This window comes from Passer domesticus, chromosome 5 (assembly GCF_036417665.1).
Source record: "Passer domesticus isolate bPasDom1 chromosome 5, bPasDom1.hap1, whole genome shotgun sequence".
Taxonomy (NCBI): Eukaryota; Metazoa; Chordata; class Aves; order Passeriformes; family Passeridae; genus Passer; species Passer domesticus.
Window position 1 is genome coordinate 75,225,376 of NC_087478.1, and position 18,329 is coordinate 75,243,704.

Sequence of the window (18,329 nt, forward strand, 5' to 3'; positions counted from 1 at the left end):
TTTTAAATGTCAAAGTAGTGAGATATTGAGAGATTCTAAGGAAGTACTTCTTTAATATGCAGATGAGTAACTTAAAGAATCTGAATCTGTAGAAACCCCCAAGCCTGGGAGGCACAAGGCAGGCCTGTTTGGGGAGGGTGCCAGTGAGATGCTGACAGCTCAGGATCAGCCCAGATCACCACACACAGGGAGTAAGGACTGGGGGTGAGAGCTGCAGTCTGGGTAACTGAGCTGAAGGGGAAGGAAAGCTGGAAAAGGCATACTCTGAATGCTGGAGGATGAGAAAGAAACAACAGCTCTCCCACCTCATGGCATCTCAGCTTCTTCCTAAGTGGCACCAAGGAAAACCCCTGGGAGGCTGAGCCACACTTGGGCTGGGACCTGCAGCACGTATTGCTGCTCTCCACTGCTGGATGCTTCTGGCCACTGTGATAGAAACAAAGTGGGTGCACACTGCTAACATCTATGAAATTAGGCTGAATAACACATTTAAGAGCTTCACACATGCAAAGAAATCATGTACTTGCTTAACAAAGATAATCTTTGAATTTATTAAGGCAAAGCAGACAAAATTCACAATCATGTTCTATCAAAAGTACAGCTGTCATTGATTACATTGATTACACCCTGCATAGCCAGCCAGAGCTGTCTCAGGCTTTTGTTCCCTTATACAGTTTGTTACTTTTAGCAATGTCTAAAGGCATTGCTTGTAGTGCACTTATTAAAAATAATAGTAAAAATCCAGTGTAACATGTCCCAAGTGAGTCACCCCCACCATGGCTGAAGAGACAAGCTATCTGCTGAAGAACAGCACGTTCATCAATCAGGCAAGGAATGCAATCCCTGACATGGTTTTATTATTCTTCCTTTAAAAATAAGCTATTTCTGCATCAGGGAAGGATTGGGTAAAGCAAAATGTCAGCAAAGCACTTCCACGAAGCAGGAACTCCAGGGGCAGTGCAGGGCCAGCTATGGAAGTGCTTTCTTAGGTCAAAAGGAAACTGTAGGACGAGGCTGCTGTGGGACATGGGGAAGAGCCTGAGCTGGACAGGAAGGAGGGGCTGGCCTGTGAGGCCAGGAGAGCTTGCAGATGTGGAAGTAAAGCCAGAGCTTGGGCAGTTGCAGAGTGTGGCACTTCTATTCCAGAAGTTCAGTTTTGGTCTGAAATATGATCTTCCCTGTCATTAGGGATTTCTGGAATACTTTTGCAAGACAATGTGTTAGCTCTGGGATGCTGCAGGAATCCAGAGGCACCAGAGCTCCCTCGAGGCCCGTGGCTCACATAATTCCTGACTTGCAGCACTGAAGTTTATCCCATGACATGTGCTGGGACCCAGCTGTGCCCGTCCCCCTGAGCCCTCTCCCATGGCAGAAGTTTCCTCCTGGTCTTCACCTCTCCAAAGTGTGTGCTTTAACCCTGGTTTAAACCCCACTTTGCCAACATGCAGGGCCTCTCTGGAGTGAGATGGTAGCAAGGCCTGGCTATCCAAAAGCTCAGGGAAGCACAAAGACCCAGTCCAACAACCCTTCAGAAGTGGTACTGTTCAGCTGAAATCCAGGCTTTTCCCTTTTTCTGAAAGATTTAAAAGTGCTGAGGGAGCACCCATGTCAAAATAGTCTTTATTCTTGTCTGGTTTCATTTACCCATAATGCCAGAAAGCTCTGATGTGCTATATTGGGAGGAAAAAATTAACATTTTATGAGAGGGAGTTTAAAAATGTACACCTGGAAAGAGATCCTGAATGCAGACAGATCTGTGACTCCTGCCTGAATGGGCTGGAAGCTCAATATGGAATTCAGTTCATGCCTGTATTGGCTCTGGCCCTACATCTTCCTGTTAGCTTTATTTCAAAGCTCCCTTTGAATTACCTGAGCAATTTACTTCACATCTAGGCCAAGTACCAAACTGGGCCAAAGAAGGACTGAAATCCAGGCACTGTTACTGCACTGTGTATAATCAGGGTCACAGGGAATGTTCAGGAAAACATACCAGAGCAGCATGCCTTTGAAATGCCCCAGAAAGCTTTGTCAGCAGGTTTTGCTTGCACTATCAGCAAGTTTTCTTCTTTCCTTGTGGAATCATCTGAGACACAACCTCCAGAAATACAACAGCTCTGTCTTTTTTAAAAGGAAATAATTATCAGATCTTTTAACCTTGTGTACCTCCCTGAATTCCTTCACAGCACCTCTGCACTCCCTGCACCCAGACTTTGTGGAAAGCTCCTGGCTCTTCCAGCTGAAGCTGGAGGAAAGCTCTATGCCATGGAATGCACAGCTGCTGCCTTCCTGATCAGTCGCTCAGTCATTGGTGACTTGGGTCTCATCATATCGCGCTCGTGCAGGAGACACCTGTGGAAGGAGCAGCAGGAGGGTGAGGAGTGGTGATAAACCTGGACTGTTCTGCCAAACAGGCTGTGCTGAGGGGCAGGTCCACGAGGCAGAGCACACCTCTGCTCCCCAGCAAAGCAGATGCCAGCAGGGGCACTGACTGGGGTTACAGCAGTCCATAACACACGTGGTCAACAGGCCATGTCTGAAGACAGAACCATCTGAAAATCAACCACCCTTGAACATACACAGATCATCCATTCAGGCTGAAAGAGTGGACTTTTGGAATTGGAAGCTATTGTACATTTTATCCTGCTTAAATGTTGCCACATTTAACACAAATGCATATAATTTTAGCCTTAAATTTACAGGTTTGAATATATTCATTACTTCTTACTTTTAGCAACAGTGCTAAATATTTATCAGGGGAAATACTCACCTTGCAAGGTTTTGTTTGGCCTTTGATTTAGAATTCAAAGCAGCATGAATCAATAACAGGCTGAAAACATCTCTCTGGAAAAAAAAGTCATCAAAATACAAACTAATAAGTAATGTCACAGTTACCAAATTAATAAATTCACAGGAAGGAAACAAATCAACATTCAAAATGTAAGTGTTTGCAAACAGGATTCAGTCACAAGCACAGTTCACTCTCTGACACTGAAGTGCTGTTGATGAGGTGAGTGCTTCATGGTGGCTACTGAAAGGGGATTAAGTCACAACAAGAAGTCTTTTCTGGCTCTCCTTTACCTGAGCATCACTGCCTCCCACTTGGACTAGTTCATAACGGATTGGGTACAGCAGGTCTACAGCTTTGTCACAATTCCCATTTTCAAACTCCACAAAAGCCTGGCACAGTGGCAGCCCCAAACGAGGAGCCAGGGAAAGCTGGTGGTCTTCACGAGGTGCTCTGCAGAATGAAAAAGTGGTTAACTTCCATAAGCCAAAGCATAAATGGCCACATTTCAATGCCAGTCTGCCCCTGCCTGCAAACAGGTGTTTTGGGCTTTTTTTACTGTACAAAGCCTGATGTTTCAGGTACTTGACTTAGGTCATAACTTTTGGTGTGGTTATGCTCCTTTCACCTTTTTGTCACTCAGCCAGCAATCAGTTTTTATCCTCCTGAATATACCCACAAAAGGCACAAGCCCAACCCCTCCTAGCTCTGCAATAAACAGTTTGGACTAGGACAGTAAGAAAACTGCAGTTTCTCTTCTGTGACCCCACCAGGACATCCTACTGCTAGTGCTTTGTGTGGCCACATGTGGCCACATGTCCTTGCACACAGCTCCCAGCCATGACCTTGCAAGCCAGCTCCTTCCCAAGTCAGCCTTTCAAAACTTCCAGTTGCTTTCACTGGGCCAGCCTCTATTTTCCAGTAGGCAACACTGCCCTGTGTGTTTATCATTCCTCAAACAAACTGTGGCACCCTAGAAAGATAAAAGTGCCCAACAGATGTTCATTTGAAGCAGCCAGTGATGAAAATGATGGAGCAATTCCTCATTTCTACGTTTTGTCCAGCATTTCCATGGAGAGGAGCCTGTGACACCAACCACCAGAGAGCGCCATGGGCACCCGACAAATTCCCAGCAACTTTCCATGGCTAAGGCCAGAGAAAAATACCGGTGCAATGCCCGATGTTTGTGCCCAGGTTGTAACGCTGCTTTCTTAACACAAACAGAACGCCTCTGGGTATCATTTATATATTACATATTTGTGATAGATTAATACAGCCCCTTCAGCTGTGGCCTGCTTTCTCAAATAATCAAATGAAGCTCTATAATATTTCAAACTACAGCTAAAAATGTACCCAAGTATTATTAAGGCTGAAAGTAGGTGAAAGGAAGCACTGGGTGAAAGAATAAGTAGCATATATCAACACATGTTCATTAAAGCCTCTGTGGTGGACAGTTTTCTATACTTTATATAACCTGACATACTTATATAAATAATAGAATAAATATAGATATTTACTGTTTTCTACTTTAGTTAAGTGAGACGTACTGAGGGTTGCTTTGGAAGTTATTTGTTTTGGTAAGTATTCTTAAAAATTACAGTATTCCACAAAACTACATATAGTCAGGAACAAATTGTGACAAGTTCAGGTTCTCCTTCTTTCTAAGGAAGGCACAGATGCTTAAACAGAGAAAAAAAGGGTGTAGTGAGGAAAAGAAATTGAATTTAAAGCATCTATATATCAACCCCTTTAAAAAAAACCCACAACAAGGCAATTCATAGTAATTTAATACCTAAGGGAACAAAAAACCTTCATTGTTTGGATGTGGTACTTAAATATTCAACTTTTTCAAATAACTTAATTTGAAAGTGAAATATTCTAGTTTATTACTTTAGTAGTACTTGAAACCTAATTTCCTGCAGATGGACTTAACAACACTTCAAAGAGAAGCCATTAGAATATCACTACCAACTAGTGTTCTATTAATAACCTTTTAAACTAGAGCAGAAAAGATCCACCACAGACAGCTGATGTATCTTGTAGAATGTTCTTATTAATTAATGTTCTTTACTGCTTGTCTGTAACACAGCTTAGTGTGACCCCACTAAAAGGGAACACAGCAACTGCTCAGGTGGTGTCCATGACCTCAAACACAAAAGATTTCTGCTCATCAACATGAGGAACCCCTCTAGACATTAACTCAGTAAACAAATAATAATATGGATCTCCTAACTGGACGTTGCCTGCTTAGCCCAGATGTGTCCCAGTGACATGCTAAGGCAGGAGGAGCATCTTGGAACTTCAGCAAGTCAGATTGCACTGAAGTTCAGAGGGCATTTCACTGAGCCCAGTGCAGGAATTCCATTGCTTACTTGGCAAGTTCCTGCAGAGTTGTTAGAAGCTCCTCAGTAGTTTTGTGGTCTTTGGCTCCAAGGAAAGACATCAAGAAGTGCACATCATTGAACAGAAGAATGTGATCCTTGGTGTGCTTCTTCGTAACCCCAAGCAGATCATTCCACCTGTCCCCAAGCTTTACACCTAAGAGTAAGAAATACTTTTCTCAATAATATTGCCACGTGCAAAGTATGACTTTGCAATTACTGTCAGCCACTCAGCATAAAATGCATTCCTTCTCAACTCAAGAGAACATTTCCTGATGTAGCAAAATGAACACAGCAATAATGCTCAACTGCAGGTTGCCTTATGTGGGCCAAGAGTTTCTTGACTGTCAGGAGTTTAAAGGCATTATTTTAGTCTGCATTGTGTGAGCTTCTGGCTTTATTATGAGATTGCTCATAATGTTTTGGAGGTGCTGTTCACCATGAGCCATCTGTAGGAATCACAAGACAGAGTGAGAAGATGGATTTAATAAACCCCCAATACATCATTAGTGTTTTAGCAGAACAGTGTGAAATACTGTCTGCCCATCATGTCCCCTGCCATGAACCCCAGTGTATAAACACTGGCTTAAAAAGGGGAATGTCACTGAGTTAGGGGAGTACAAAAAGCCAGAGGCTGATATGCCCACACTAACTATTTCAATCAGGATCAAAACATCAAAAAAAGGATCTAATTGGGAATTTATGTCTAGAAAGTACTATGGGTTTTTAGAGGCTTATGCACTTGTTTGCTCAGCCTCAGACCTCCAGGAGCAATAGAAGTGAAGTTGTCAGAGAAGAAGTATGTGACCTATGCTAGCTGGAGCTGACTGCTATGCCACACTGGCATGGAAAACTGCAGCTTTTGGGAAGAATAAAGCTTATGGACATTATTAGGAACTTCACATCGATGCTTTTCTCAAGTTTCTTCTGGAACACTGACCGAGTTTGCTGTGTAATTATACTGAAGTACCTCCCCAACATGAATGGCAGGGGAAGGGAAAAAGAAAAAGTTATAAAAAAACAATGGCCAGAGGATATCCTACCTTCCAGATGAAGCCTGTACAGCATTGAACTGTTATCAACTATATCCAGGATGCTTCCACTTGCCAGGCACACGGGAGCAATCTGTAATCACAAGTACCCATAGGCTGGCCAAGTGATGCACTAGTGGACACTTCTTCAGACTATCAAACTTATTTTCACAGTACTAAATTAATTTTATCCTTCTATTAATTCAAAATTACTTGTTTTGTAATAGTCCTAATTGCATTTTTCTGGAAGAAAGGAATTTGCAATGACAGAAACTTATATGGTTTACATGTGTTGTTTTTCTCAGTAAATATGGAGAGTCACCACAGTATTTTATTTTTTCCAAAATTCTGCCGTAAATATTACTTCACTGGATCAATGTTAGTAGATAGAAATCTGCCCAGCAGCTTAATGCTTGTGGTATTTTTACAATCCTTACAAAGATGTGCTGTGTTATCTAAATTGATACTGCTTATTTACAAAGGTTGTTTTGAAATCCAGGCAGTTGACTTTGTACCTAACATGAAAACCAGTTCATTGTAAAGGTGACTTGACTAATTTACATCCTTTGAAAGGTATGAATAAGAAACATGGACAGAATGGAAATCAGTACCACTGTAGCTCTTTCAAGCACTCAAACTATGTAACACTCAATCCTTGGGGCATTTTCCCCAGAAGTGCTGAGAAGTTGTTTCCCTAAAAGACTGTGATGAGAGATGTAAACAATATTTATACACAGATCACGCACTGTGACAGGAGATTCAATGTCACACAGAAGGAAGAAAGCACACATCATCATCACATCAAGATCTTGCATGATGTAGGTAAAGAAAAAAAGGCCCCTACTCACATGCTGGTCATAAATTGTCAAAGCAGCTTCATATTCCCCCTGGAAAAGCAAAGGAGGACTGTGTGGTTAATGTGCAGACACAGCAACCAGAGATAAAAACATTAACAGACATCATAACAGCTCTTCAGGACTGTCTGATCAAAACAAACCAAGTCAAAGAAACCTTGAGGTATTCAAAGCAGAAAAACCTGGATTTAATAGGCAAAATGATCACTATGTTGAGGTTTCATCTAAGAAGAAATACCAATACTGGCACAAGTTAAGCAAGAAGGAGAAACATGGAGGTATAGCCTCTCATTCTAATGTTCCTTTCATGGATGTTTGCAAAAATCAGTGCATCCCATGGTGTATGCAAAGAGATGGGAAAAAATGGTTTTAAGTAGCCTTCAAAAAAGTTATGTAGCTAGGAAGAGACAAAATAAATAAACTGTTGGACTCCTGTTGAGAATTATGTTCCTTCTGTGTTACTCTGCTTTCTGGCCAAAGGATGCTGCCTTCTCCAGAATGCCACATTTATCTCCCTATTAAGCTGAATCCCACAAGTGCTAAGCATTAAATCCAAGGAAATTCTGACAGGCTGGGTAAAATTTAAACCATTTTTAAAGGCTTTCAATAGTAAGAATTAGTAACAATAATTTAGAGCATTGGCAACCCAATTTAGAGTTTATGGCCTCTTTTTTTATAGTCAGAAAATTTTTGGGCCAGAAAATGAGTACTGAATTTGCTAAGAATTTTGTTAACTTTTGCCTCAAAATTAGAGATCTACATTCATCTTACTATCAAATAACTGCTAAATGTAATTAGTGAGACTACTGGATCTTCAAACATGTAATAATCTCACAGCAATATTTCAACATTCTTAGAAAGATCCTGAAAGTGTTGACCAATGCAATTAAAATTCTCAAAATAACATGCCACTTTGTAAATACAGAATTGTGCTATTTTATAAAAACATCCTTTCAAATAGCTGATACACCCCCCCCCCCCCCAGTAAATGTTAGTTCTGCCTTTTAAACAGCTTTAAATAACCTATCTGAACCATAAAGCACATGTATGAAAATATCTCATACCTTTTCAATGTAGTATAAAGCCCAGTGCCAGTAATTATGGCAAGCAAGCATATCACTGCTCTGGAGAGGAAAAAAAAATAAGATATTTACAAAATAACCACTTTTCAAGTTATCTAGTCAGCTTTCTGTTTCCTCTTTCAGCAAAACTGAGTACTTCAGGAGACACAATAAAGACAAGAAATTTAAATCAGCTGCCAGGACACCTCACTTGGTACATCTGTCCTTGCAGCTATTCAGGGCAACACCTCAAACCCAAGGTTTCCCCCACATCATTTTCCAGATAAGAGTTTCACTTGGATACCTCAGAATTCACCTTTCTTCAGCACCCTTTTAAAAAAATAAATTTAATCCACATCTATAAGAAGAATAAGATTTGTCTTATCTAAAATTTAGGCATCTTGTCTGAAGTAACCTGGCCAGAGAGTGGAGAGAGGAGGATATGGAGGCCTTATGGGGGCCATCCATCCAGAACCTACCTCAGAAAAAGGGGAATCACTTTTTAAACAAGTTTTACTACAGGCTACAGAAGCTGCAAGAGATGCCAAACACACTGGCAGCTCATCAGGTGAGATGAATTTTTGCTGAACTGCACCAATTCCACACTGTCCTTTCCAGCTGGCACCAGAACTGCAAATCCTCTTCCCTAGCCTGCAGTTCAAGGCAATTGCAGTTCATTTTTGTGAATGCATTCAAAATAGACAAATGTAGTTCCATAATCCTTTGGAGAAAATTAAAATACCAGAAAGGTTCATCCCTCTCCTCCCACTCTCTCCTGGTTCTGTAGGGAAACTTAATGGTCCCACAAGTGGAAAAATCATCTTTATTGTCATACTGACAACTGTAACAACCACTTTCAGGAAGCACAAAGGTAAAGGTTCCCAATAAATGTCAGGGCCCCTAAGATAAACATTCTGGTAATCTTTGCTTGTTTAATATTAAATCACAGACCAAACCCAAGCAACAGAAGCAGTTATGTGCTTGGCATAAACACTGGTAATATCCAGTTGAATATCATACTGCCATTCCAAATGACATTCAAACAAGATAATGGAATTACCTGACTAAATAAAGCAAAACCTTTTCCCTGCTGCTAAATTTGAGCTCTGAAAAAAATGAAACTGCTAGAGAGAAGTGGGCTTGAACTTGATTTTATTTGGATAAAGAGTATGAATCACAGAGACATGCAACTATTTTAAGAAACAAGAATTAAAAAAAAAATTGATCCAAAAGTCACTGACTGGGGTTTTTAAGGTATCTCCCAAGCTGTCAATCACTGATTCATTAAAACTAACATATTAAAAGACAAAAAGCTTTCTGGGAAGTGACAGGTGTGAACTTCAAGCAAGAGTTTTCTGTCTGCATTTCCAAGCCCAGTATCTGAATGCTTAACTTAAAAAATAAAACAAGCACAAAGCACACCAGCCTTTCTAGTCTCACTATCCAGTCCTGCTCTTGCTGTGAGGTGGGACAGTCAGCTCAGATGACTCTAAAATACTCTTGTGGGTTCTAGCAAAGGCAAACCTCACAGCTCTCAGCTCTGAATATAAGACTTAATCACTGGGTAAATGCTGTCAAACACAAAATAAAACTTAATTTACAGCAAAGGACCACATAACAGACTAATTAACCTGTTCAATACTCTGAAAGGTGGTATCAAACATGTTGGATATATAAGGTAACTGATACACTAGAAAGTAATTAGTACAATAAAAAAGATGTAAGAACATGATTTCTCTTTTCTTTGTTCTTAAAATCCCCTCCCCATCCAGAAGCAAACAAGTATTTTAGGGTTTTGAAACAGTTGATTTGACTGTGTCATTTTTCATCTCATCTTAAGTCCCATGAGGAGATTTAGCCATGTCCTTCAAACCTCTGTCTGTGCATACATCAGCCTAAGTAAAAAGCTTGTGAAAGAATCAGTGGTCACTTTACTTTTAACCACACAACAGATCACAAATCATAACATGTCACTTCTTCCTGCCTGTGGTTTTATAACCACACAACAGATCACAAACAGGGACAGTCATGTCCCTTATAACATGCCACTTCTTCCTGCTTCTTGCTTAAAAGCTGCATGGAGAGTAGCAGCACCTCAAAGGAGGATTTCCACTAATATGCAAACTCTGCATTCGTTGTAACAGGTCTGCAGATAGGAAGGAGCTGCAGGCAGAGGACTCAAGAACTTGGCTGCAGGAATTAAAGAAAACCTAAAAACAGCTTCCTCAGAGATGCCACAAAAAGGTTTACCTTCCAGTTCTTTTCAGTTTCCTTCATGAATTTTAAGCCTTTCTCCACCTCTGCTTTCATTTCATTTACATGAGCTATAGTATGGGCAGACCATGCATCTGTCTGATTTATAGCCAAAGCCTGTGAGTGAAAAACAGGAAAACATGATGAGCCTTACAAACTTGCAAATACAGACATTTATCACTGCTTATCCAGAAACAAGAGACTACTTTTTACTTGCTGCATGTTAAGTACCACTCCAACTTGTACCACTCCGACTAACCACAGCCCAGAAGTCTGATTTGGACAGAAAAGGAAGAGAATGTTTCCTGGCTGACTTCACTTCCCAGCTTCTGCTGCAGGGAGATGAACACCTGCAAAACACTTTCAAACACAGGCTTTGATGATGACTGTGAAATGACATCTATTTCACAGACATGCATCAATGAAAGAACTGCAGGCACAGGCACAACATATTCCATGATATAATGCCTTGCAGATAACTATTTCTTTTCAAAAAAAAATGGCCAGCTCTGAGTATTCAGCCAATCCCTCTTCCTTGGCCCAACAATTCCTACTAGGCTTTTGGCAAAGTTAGTCATAAACCTAGTATAGGTTAAGTTTTAGGGTTTAGTCTCTCTTGTCACTTTCAGCAATTTGATGTAACAGAAGTTTTGCCAAGAACACCCATTAGAGAGATTAATTGTGTGAGACTCCTGGAGGACAGGGATAATCCTGAGGACTGGAGAAAGTCAAGTAAAATTACTATCTTCATAGAAAGGAAACAGGCTGGCTAATAGTAATCCCCAGGAACATTGTTACAGCTAATTGTTCAATAATTCAGGAACAAGGATCTAGGAAAAAAAGGGAGCAGGAAGCCAAAGAGGATTGGTTGTCAAGAGCAGACTACGTCAAAACAATCCAACATTCTTTAATAGGAGTAAACAGCCAATTATACATGTGGGAAGCAGCAGGTGGGCTGATATATGGATTTTACAGGGGTGTTCTGACCCCATCTGACACGGCATGCTCATAAGCAAGTGAGGGAAATGCAGTCCAGTGAAACTGCCTTGGTGGGGCAGAGATGTGAGAGGAGTTATCAACAAGTCTCACTAAGACCTGTGAGCATTTCCATGCTGAGCTGTATCTCTTTGCTGCTTTGACTAATAACTAGCAGAAACCAAAACCCTGAGAATTCTCAAGCCTTTTAGCACCAACAGCAGGCAGTTTACCTCATGGGCAACCTTCTCAGCACGGTCAAAAAGGTTTGTTTCCACGAGTCCAAAAGAGTAGTAGCCCTTCACATAGCTAACAGAAGGGGAAAAAGAGCACACAATCCATTTATAACAAGGTTTAGTCCAGGACTGAAAAAACACACTAGAAAGAGCATTTAACTCAAAAAAGTCCTTGCAGAGCAATTTACAAGATTCAAGCTCTCAGGATACAGAACTACCAAGCTAATTCTCAGAGGAAATGAGTGACCCTGAGACACCACTATGGCAAACAGTGACAAGACACACATCAGAATGGATATTATTTCCATCTCTGGATGAGATGGAATCACCACCTACACAGAACCAGCTGCTGTTCTCCATAACAGCTGCAAGATGCAGAATTAAAAGGCTAGAAGTGAGACACTGCTGTCACCAAAGCTATGTGAGCATCTCAAAGGCAATCTCATGCATTTTCCCCAGTGCCCATAAAACCACAGGAGGGTACTTTTACATGAAGTGGCCCTTTAAAACTGGTTGTAAATCATCCCCATTAAGCCATAAAAAAAAAAAATAGGGATGTTATATGCACCTGATTTATTTAATGGATCAAGGTGAACAGTATTTTTTTGGAAGAAATGAAGAAATTTTGCCACTGCCCTGGGTGAGGACATGATTTTATCCTATGTGTTACACACCATATGCTATATTTGACAGCTCACTTAAGAAAAATCCCTCACCAACAGTGTCAAGAAGAATACTGGATACACATTCTATCCATGGTCAAGTTTGATTAACTTCTAGACTCTTGATTTTTGTCTACACGTCTTATTTCCAAAAGATCCTGAAGTTTTAGGTTTGAACTTAAAAACCACATAGTCCATGCACAGCAGGTAAAGAGCAATTTCCAAATGAAGCATGGCTCACCTGCTCAGTGGAACATCAGGTGTCCAGAAAGGATAAACACGGGCAACAGAATCTCGCATCTGACGTTGATATCCCAGGTAGAAATAAGTGTCATGGGAAAATTTGAGGGCTAGCAGGTCAGTTGGGTGGCTCTGCAGAATCTGCTCCCACAGCTCACAAGCTTTTGGAAGTTGGCTAGAAATAAAAAATTACTTCCATCACCAAAAGAAGGCACATATGCATGCCCCTACTATTAGTCCTGAACTCAAACTATGCTGAAACATAGAAAATTCAGCACCAAATGACTTATTCTCTTCCTTGAAGGAATTCTTTAGTCTTTTCTAAGACAATAATGGGATTATCTTCACTTGGCACCTTCTGAGAAATCTTATGAAAGAAATCGTGTTGGGTTACACCAAATCACTGTAGCACACAAGGAAAACAAAACAAGCTTAAACAATAAATCTAAACATTTTCCTCCAGGGCTGAAGAGTTCCTAGAGGGACCCACCATAATTAATGGAACTTTGTATGTACAAAGACACCTTCCCTCTCCTTTTGTGGGAATCAAACCCAGTGGCAGGGCCTCAGTAGCTTAGTCATTTCCTTTGCTGAGATGTGAGGCAAATCCATGCTTGCCCAACTGTTTGGCAAACAAATAATGAAAGTGAATCATTAGTCCATATGTTCTGCAGTTCATACAGATTTATCATATGGAATGAAGCAGTGTGCCTCTACAGCATGTGTGACACTCTTATCTCCGTGTTTTACAGGGAAAATAGGTTTTGACATAGAGAGACAAGAGAGAGAAGACTGTAACTCTCCTTTTGTGCATCTGAGTCTGGACCCTACTGTAGACAAATACTTCATTTCCTAGTTCTAAACCACACTGATGGATCTGTTGCACATTTTAAACTTGGAGTGCTTAATGCTAGGAAGTGGTGGCAATAGAGCACTTCCTACAGTGCTGCTCACCAGCTAGACATGGCACTTAGGGTGGAGAGAGAAATTCAGGGACAATCTGTGACATCTCACCCTGATCCTTTGCTAGACGTCAGCTAACATGACACACCACTCCTGCCAACCTTCACTTCTGCTTGCAGCAGACAAAGGAACTCTTCAGAGTCCCTTGAGCAGGGTGACAGAGGACTCACCCCCTGGCAAACACGTCCAACGCTGAGACATGAAGCCTCTCCCGCTCTGTCAGTGGCTGTGACTTGGAAAGTGCCACCATGGCTCTCACGGCGCTGTCCAGCTCCTTGTCGAGCCTCACGGTCCTTCCAGTGCCAACCAGCTCCAAGCCATTGGCAATGACATGTCCCATTGCTGCAGGAAACAGCACAGCACCAGCTGAGCTCACAGCAGAGCCTTCAGCTCCACAAAACACCAGAGGAGCTGAGCATTTTCAATAAAACTGACTTCTGGACACAGGGATCCAGGAAGCCTCCCAAACCTAAAGTTCTCAGAAGGTTTTCCTGACAGCTACTCAAATATTATGTGAATTGAAAAGAAAAAAACGCCACACAAAAGCATTCTGCCTGCTCTATATTTTGAGGAAGATTTACATAATTCTACAAATTATGACCTTGCCCTTGCATAAACAAGTTAAATACCAAGAAAATAAGCATTAACCCAGCACTTTCCATGTTCAGAATCAAAGGTTATACTCACTAAAGTTTGGATCTGCTGCCTTTAGCTTGGAGAGACATCCATCAATACCTCCAAGGCTCTCATTATTGGTCCAAGTTGCATACTGTAAGAGAGACAGAGCAAGAGAGGGTTGAGAAATCGTCTATGATAAGGAGGATTTTTTCTTTTTGTTCTCACAGGCACTTAAAATTCAAAAGCAAGGCAAATGACTAAAAGACAAATGTTGCATTTGGGAAGGTTTAGTGCAGTAGAAAAATAGAAAAAGTGGGGTTTAATATAATTCAGCCACCAGCAGAACCAATTACCCTGGATTTCTACAGAGTTTTTGGCTGATTTGTTGGAATCAGGTGGAATGAGTATGGTTTTCACCACGGCTGCAGCATCTGGTGCAGCCCTGTGCTAAAAGGGTTTCCTGCTGCCAGCTAAAGGCTGAACTCCTGTGGTGGCCTGATTTTGAGGCTCTCCCAGCTGATAAGAAATTCAAATATCAGCTAGAGTAAAGAGTGTTCCATGCACGAGTCCCTTCAAATCACATTTTCTTGCACTTTTTGGTCATACCTGTGTCAGCACAGCATCGAAGAGCTTACAGGCTTCATTGCTGGTCGTGGACAGGACGAGTCCAGCATCCTGCCAGGCCTGCACAACAAACAAACACAAAGGTGCTGCTTTTACCCTCTCATCTTCCTGACGCTGACAGATGTTCAAATTGATGCTGTTCTGATATTTTCATTAGCTGTGCACTTTTAAAAGGAAAAGCTGGAAGTACAGTGTGAGGCAGAAACAAACCTTTGTTCAGTTGCAGTTCCATTAAGACTCAGAACTAGTAGTGAGGCTAAAGAAGCCAACAATTACCAAGTGTAGCAGAAGATCTCAGTGGGTTGCCAGCTCATAATGACAGCACTATTCTGAACTCATTAGAGCTGTTGGTGAGCTCCTCTGCTACAGGCACACCTCGTGTGAAGCAGAGACATGGTAGAATAAAACCCTGTTCTCCTATAATCTATAAATCTGTAATCTCCTTCAAACAATAATGTTCTACTGAATCAACCTGCAGACCAAACAGCCTGGCAGAGCAAATCCACTAAGTCTCTGGAGTTAACCAGCTGAAAATTTGGACCACACATTTATACACAAGCCTGACAACAATAAGAACATGGGAAATGGATAAAGCTAAAAAGCAAAACAGAACTGAGCTGCCTTAGTTTCTAGCAACATAACATGACTGAGGCACAACATCTCCTGGCTGGCTGCTGGCAAATGGGCAGAGTTCATTTGAGAAGCTGCCCCAATCACTTCAGCATTACTTTAATGCAGTACACAGAATGTGGAGGACAGACAACTATTATAAAAACGGACCTGGGGCAAGCTAATTCACACTTCTGCTAATGGGGGCTTAGTCCTTCCTGATGCTGCAAGAATTCAGCTCTTCTCATTTTACATTTTAAAGCACTTCCTAGCTATAATAATCTGTCAAAATTTTTAAGTAACCAGGCAAAGACAACTTTGTTAATATATCCTAAAGCCTTCCCACTGTGATTGGATTAAAGGCTCACATTCCAACAGCTAAAGCAATTGAGTCTTCAAATTACATGCCTGAAAGACTAGACCTGAATCTAAAATGACACACTTTCTTTACAATTCATACTATATCCATGACACTGAAAGTGGCCAGAATAAACTTTCTAACACAATTTGAAGCACTAGGAAGCAGGCATTTGTTATCTGCAGAGGACACACTCTCCTTGCTCTGTGGGTGTGGTGAGACTCTGCAACAAGGTCTTTATCCATGATAATCATACATAGTCATTAATACATGCTTCTTATCTAATACACAGAACTAATTCCTAGAATGAATTTGCATGCATCTTCCTCCTATTGGAAGTTCTTTTATGGTCCTGGAGAGTCATAGAAAGGGATCTCTGGTGGTTGTATTCACTGAATGCCTCCATATTAAAGGTGACCTTTCCTTGAACTTTTTCTTTGGACATGTACTGTTGTTTCTGTGTTACATAACTTGCTAAAAAACACTGTAGTCCTTCTTATCTGTTTCTCCACTGGTTCCAGCCATGTTTATAATCCTGTATTATATATATATATATACATACACTTTAACTTTTATATATATATATATACAACCCTTTATCTTTTTTTGCCAGTTAGTCTTTAAGCTCTATTCAACAACCTCAGGGGAGCTGAAAATTTTTATTCTTTATGTAATTTATCATCCAGAAAATGAATAAAGAGAAAAGCCAAGCAGGGTAGCAAGGTTAGGCTTGCTACTTACTGGCTGTCTTCCATGGTGCCCTGCAAAGTAGGCCAGGAGCCACCCCCATCATCAGTCATCAAAAACAAGCTTCGTTTGGAGCAGGTCCCTGCATCACTGCCTGTTTTACTGTTTTACACAACAGCTTGAGGTGCTTGCCAAGCAGAAAATGATGTCCCATTCTGAGGGGAGTGGATGCTGATTCACAAGAATGGAAAAGCCTGTGTGTGAGCCCCAGAACAGACCAGCAGAACAAGGGTTGGTGGAAAATGTGCTTTCATCCATCTCTAATGTCACTGCTGATCCAGCTGAGGTATGTGCTATTTCCAGCCACTCTGGAAAGCCTCTGTCTGGCTATGGCTACAGCCCACCTGGCTCACTCCTCACTGGAAAACTCCCACTCTGGCAACAGCAGAATGGCATCAAGACCGTGTCACACCAGGGATGCCACTAGTCTGTGCCACTACTGCACATCAGGACTTAATGGGGGGCTACAGGGCACAACCACCCCCCAGCAGCTTCTGGCTCCTAAGAGATGTAAAAGATGTGCTCCAAACCTAATCTGTCATTGCCAACTGAGAACTAAAGAACTGTTGGGACCACAGAAGAGGCAGCACCCCTTGAACTCTAGGACATACATAAGGGGTCCTGCCCTGACTACTCGGGACACTCGGGTGCTGGAGCTTCTCTCTAGTGAGGTATCAGACTGTGACTGAAGAAATCCAGGAGGGAGTGTGAGTGGGCAAAAATCAGCCTCAAGAGTCTGTAAGGCTCATCAGTTCCCCTTCCCACAGAGGCTGCCTTTGGGTTCTCTTACACTGATGTCCCACAACCCTCTCTCTAACTCCAGGAGAGAGTCTTGCCTCTTGTATAAGGGAGTCATGGCCTTTGCTCTTCTCACTGCTTCTTGGTGAGACCAAAGCCTTGCCCTTTCCCCTGCTCTAAGATTAGAGTTCAGTCATGACATCTGGTGACTATTTATTTGTGTTTTCTCCTCTGCTAGTATCTTAGCTGGCTCTGAGAATTGTTCTCTCTGTGGGCTGCGTTGGCACCTCTTGAATTTGTTGCGTGACAGATCCCCAAAGCTCTGTCAATCATGCACCTGTCTCACACAATCTTCAAGGCTTTGTTTTAACCTGCCACAGTCCTAATTAACAAATAAACAATCATAAAAGGAGTTTTTCAGAAAGAGAGCATGAAAATTACTTAATCAGCAAGCAGCTCCTGTAGTTATCACCCTTTGACCCGAGGCTGCTTTAGTGTTATCGAAGGCCTGCCCCACTTCTGAGGCCCACGGGGAGGGCGGGTGGGTGCCGTGGGACCCCTGCGCTGGGAACGAGACCCAGAGAAGCTCGGACATGGGTCTGCTTCCCCAGCAGGAGAGACGGGCGCAGCGACCCTTCCCCTTTCCCAGATCCCGACAGCAGCTTCCCTCCTCCGAAACCCACCCGAGCGTACGAGGCTGAGCTCCAGCCACAGCGAGCCCGCCTCAGCTCCCCGCGGGCCGCAGCCCAAAGCCCGTGGGCAGCCCGGGGACCCCCACGGAGGCACCCGCAGCCGCAGGGCGCAGGGCACGGGCGGCACCGAGCCGCGCTGGCCCGGCGGGGAGCGGTGCCGTCCCCCCGCAGCGCTGCCCTCACCCGGCAGTCCCTCAGCGCAGCCATGGCCCCGCGGCTCCGGCGCCGGCGGGGGCGGGGCCGCCAGCGGCGCGAGCGGCGGGCGGTGCGTGCCGGGTACGCGCGGAGCCCCCGCGCCGCCGCTGAGGGACGCCGGCAGGAGCTCGGTGGCGATTGTTGGCCCCCAAATCTTTGTTCTTCTCCCGGCCCCGCCTCCGGCCTGCGGTGCCCGAGGTTAAATAGTGTTCTCGCCGGCTGCCCTCCGGAGGAGGCTCTCGGTGCCCTCGGGCTGCTGTCCCAGCCGTTGGCCGCCCCAACGAGCAGCCTCCGGCAGGCCGCGCGT

At 42.8% G+C, this 18,329-nt stretch overlaps 1 protein-coding gene across 1 annotated transcript; it reads right to left on the bottom strand.

The window, feature by feature from the left end:
- Positions 1 to 527: 527 nt before the first annotated feature.
- Positions 528 to 18,247, bottom strand: TTC38 (tetratricopeptide repeat domain 38). Its single transcript, XM_064421135.1, has 14 exons — positions 18,011 to 18,247; positions 14,666 to 14,743; positions 14,129 to 14,210; positions 13,612 to 13,783; positions 12,480 to 12,653; positions 11,574 to 11,649; positions 10,363 to 10,482; positions 8,116 to 8,175; positions 7,046 to 7,084; positions 6,210 to 6,291; positions 5,158 to 5,323; positions 3,079 to 3,238; positions 2,768 to 2,841; positions 528 to 2,349 (listed from the first exon to the last, which is right to left on the bottom strand). Exons 1-14 carry the CDS (start codon positions 18,032 to 18,034, stop codon positions 2,256 to 2,258), a joined length of 1,401 nt encoding a protein of 466 aa, XP_064277205.1. The 5' UTR covers positions 18,035 to 18,247; the 3' UTR covers positions 528 to 2,255.
- Between the last annotated feature and the right edge of the window lie 82 nt (positions 18,248 to 18,329).

Excerpts from the sequence above, each read along its gene's own strand:
- TTC38 (XM_064421135.1), bottom strand. The coding sequence starts at position 18,034 with ATGGCTGCGCTGAGGGACTGCCGG. Across the intron at positions 3,239-5,157 it reads ACTCTGCAGGAACTTGCCAA|AGCACCTCGTGAAGACCACC; the intron begins GTAAGCAATGGA and ends TTCATTCTGCAG. Across the intron at positions 2,842-3,078 it reads TGGGAGGCAGTGATGCTCAG|AGAGATGTTTTCAGCCTGTT; the intron begins GTAAAGGAGAGC and ends TTTTTTTTCCAG.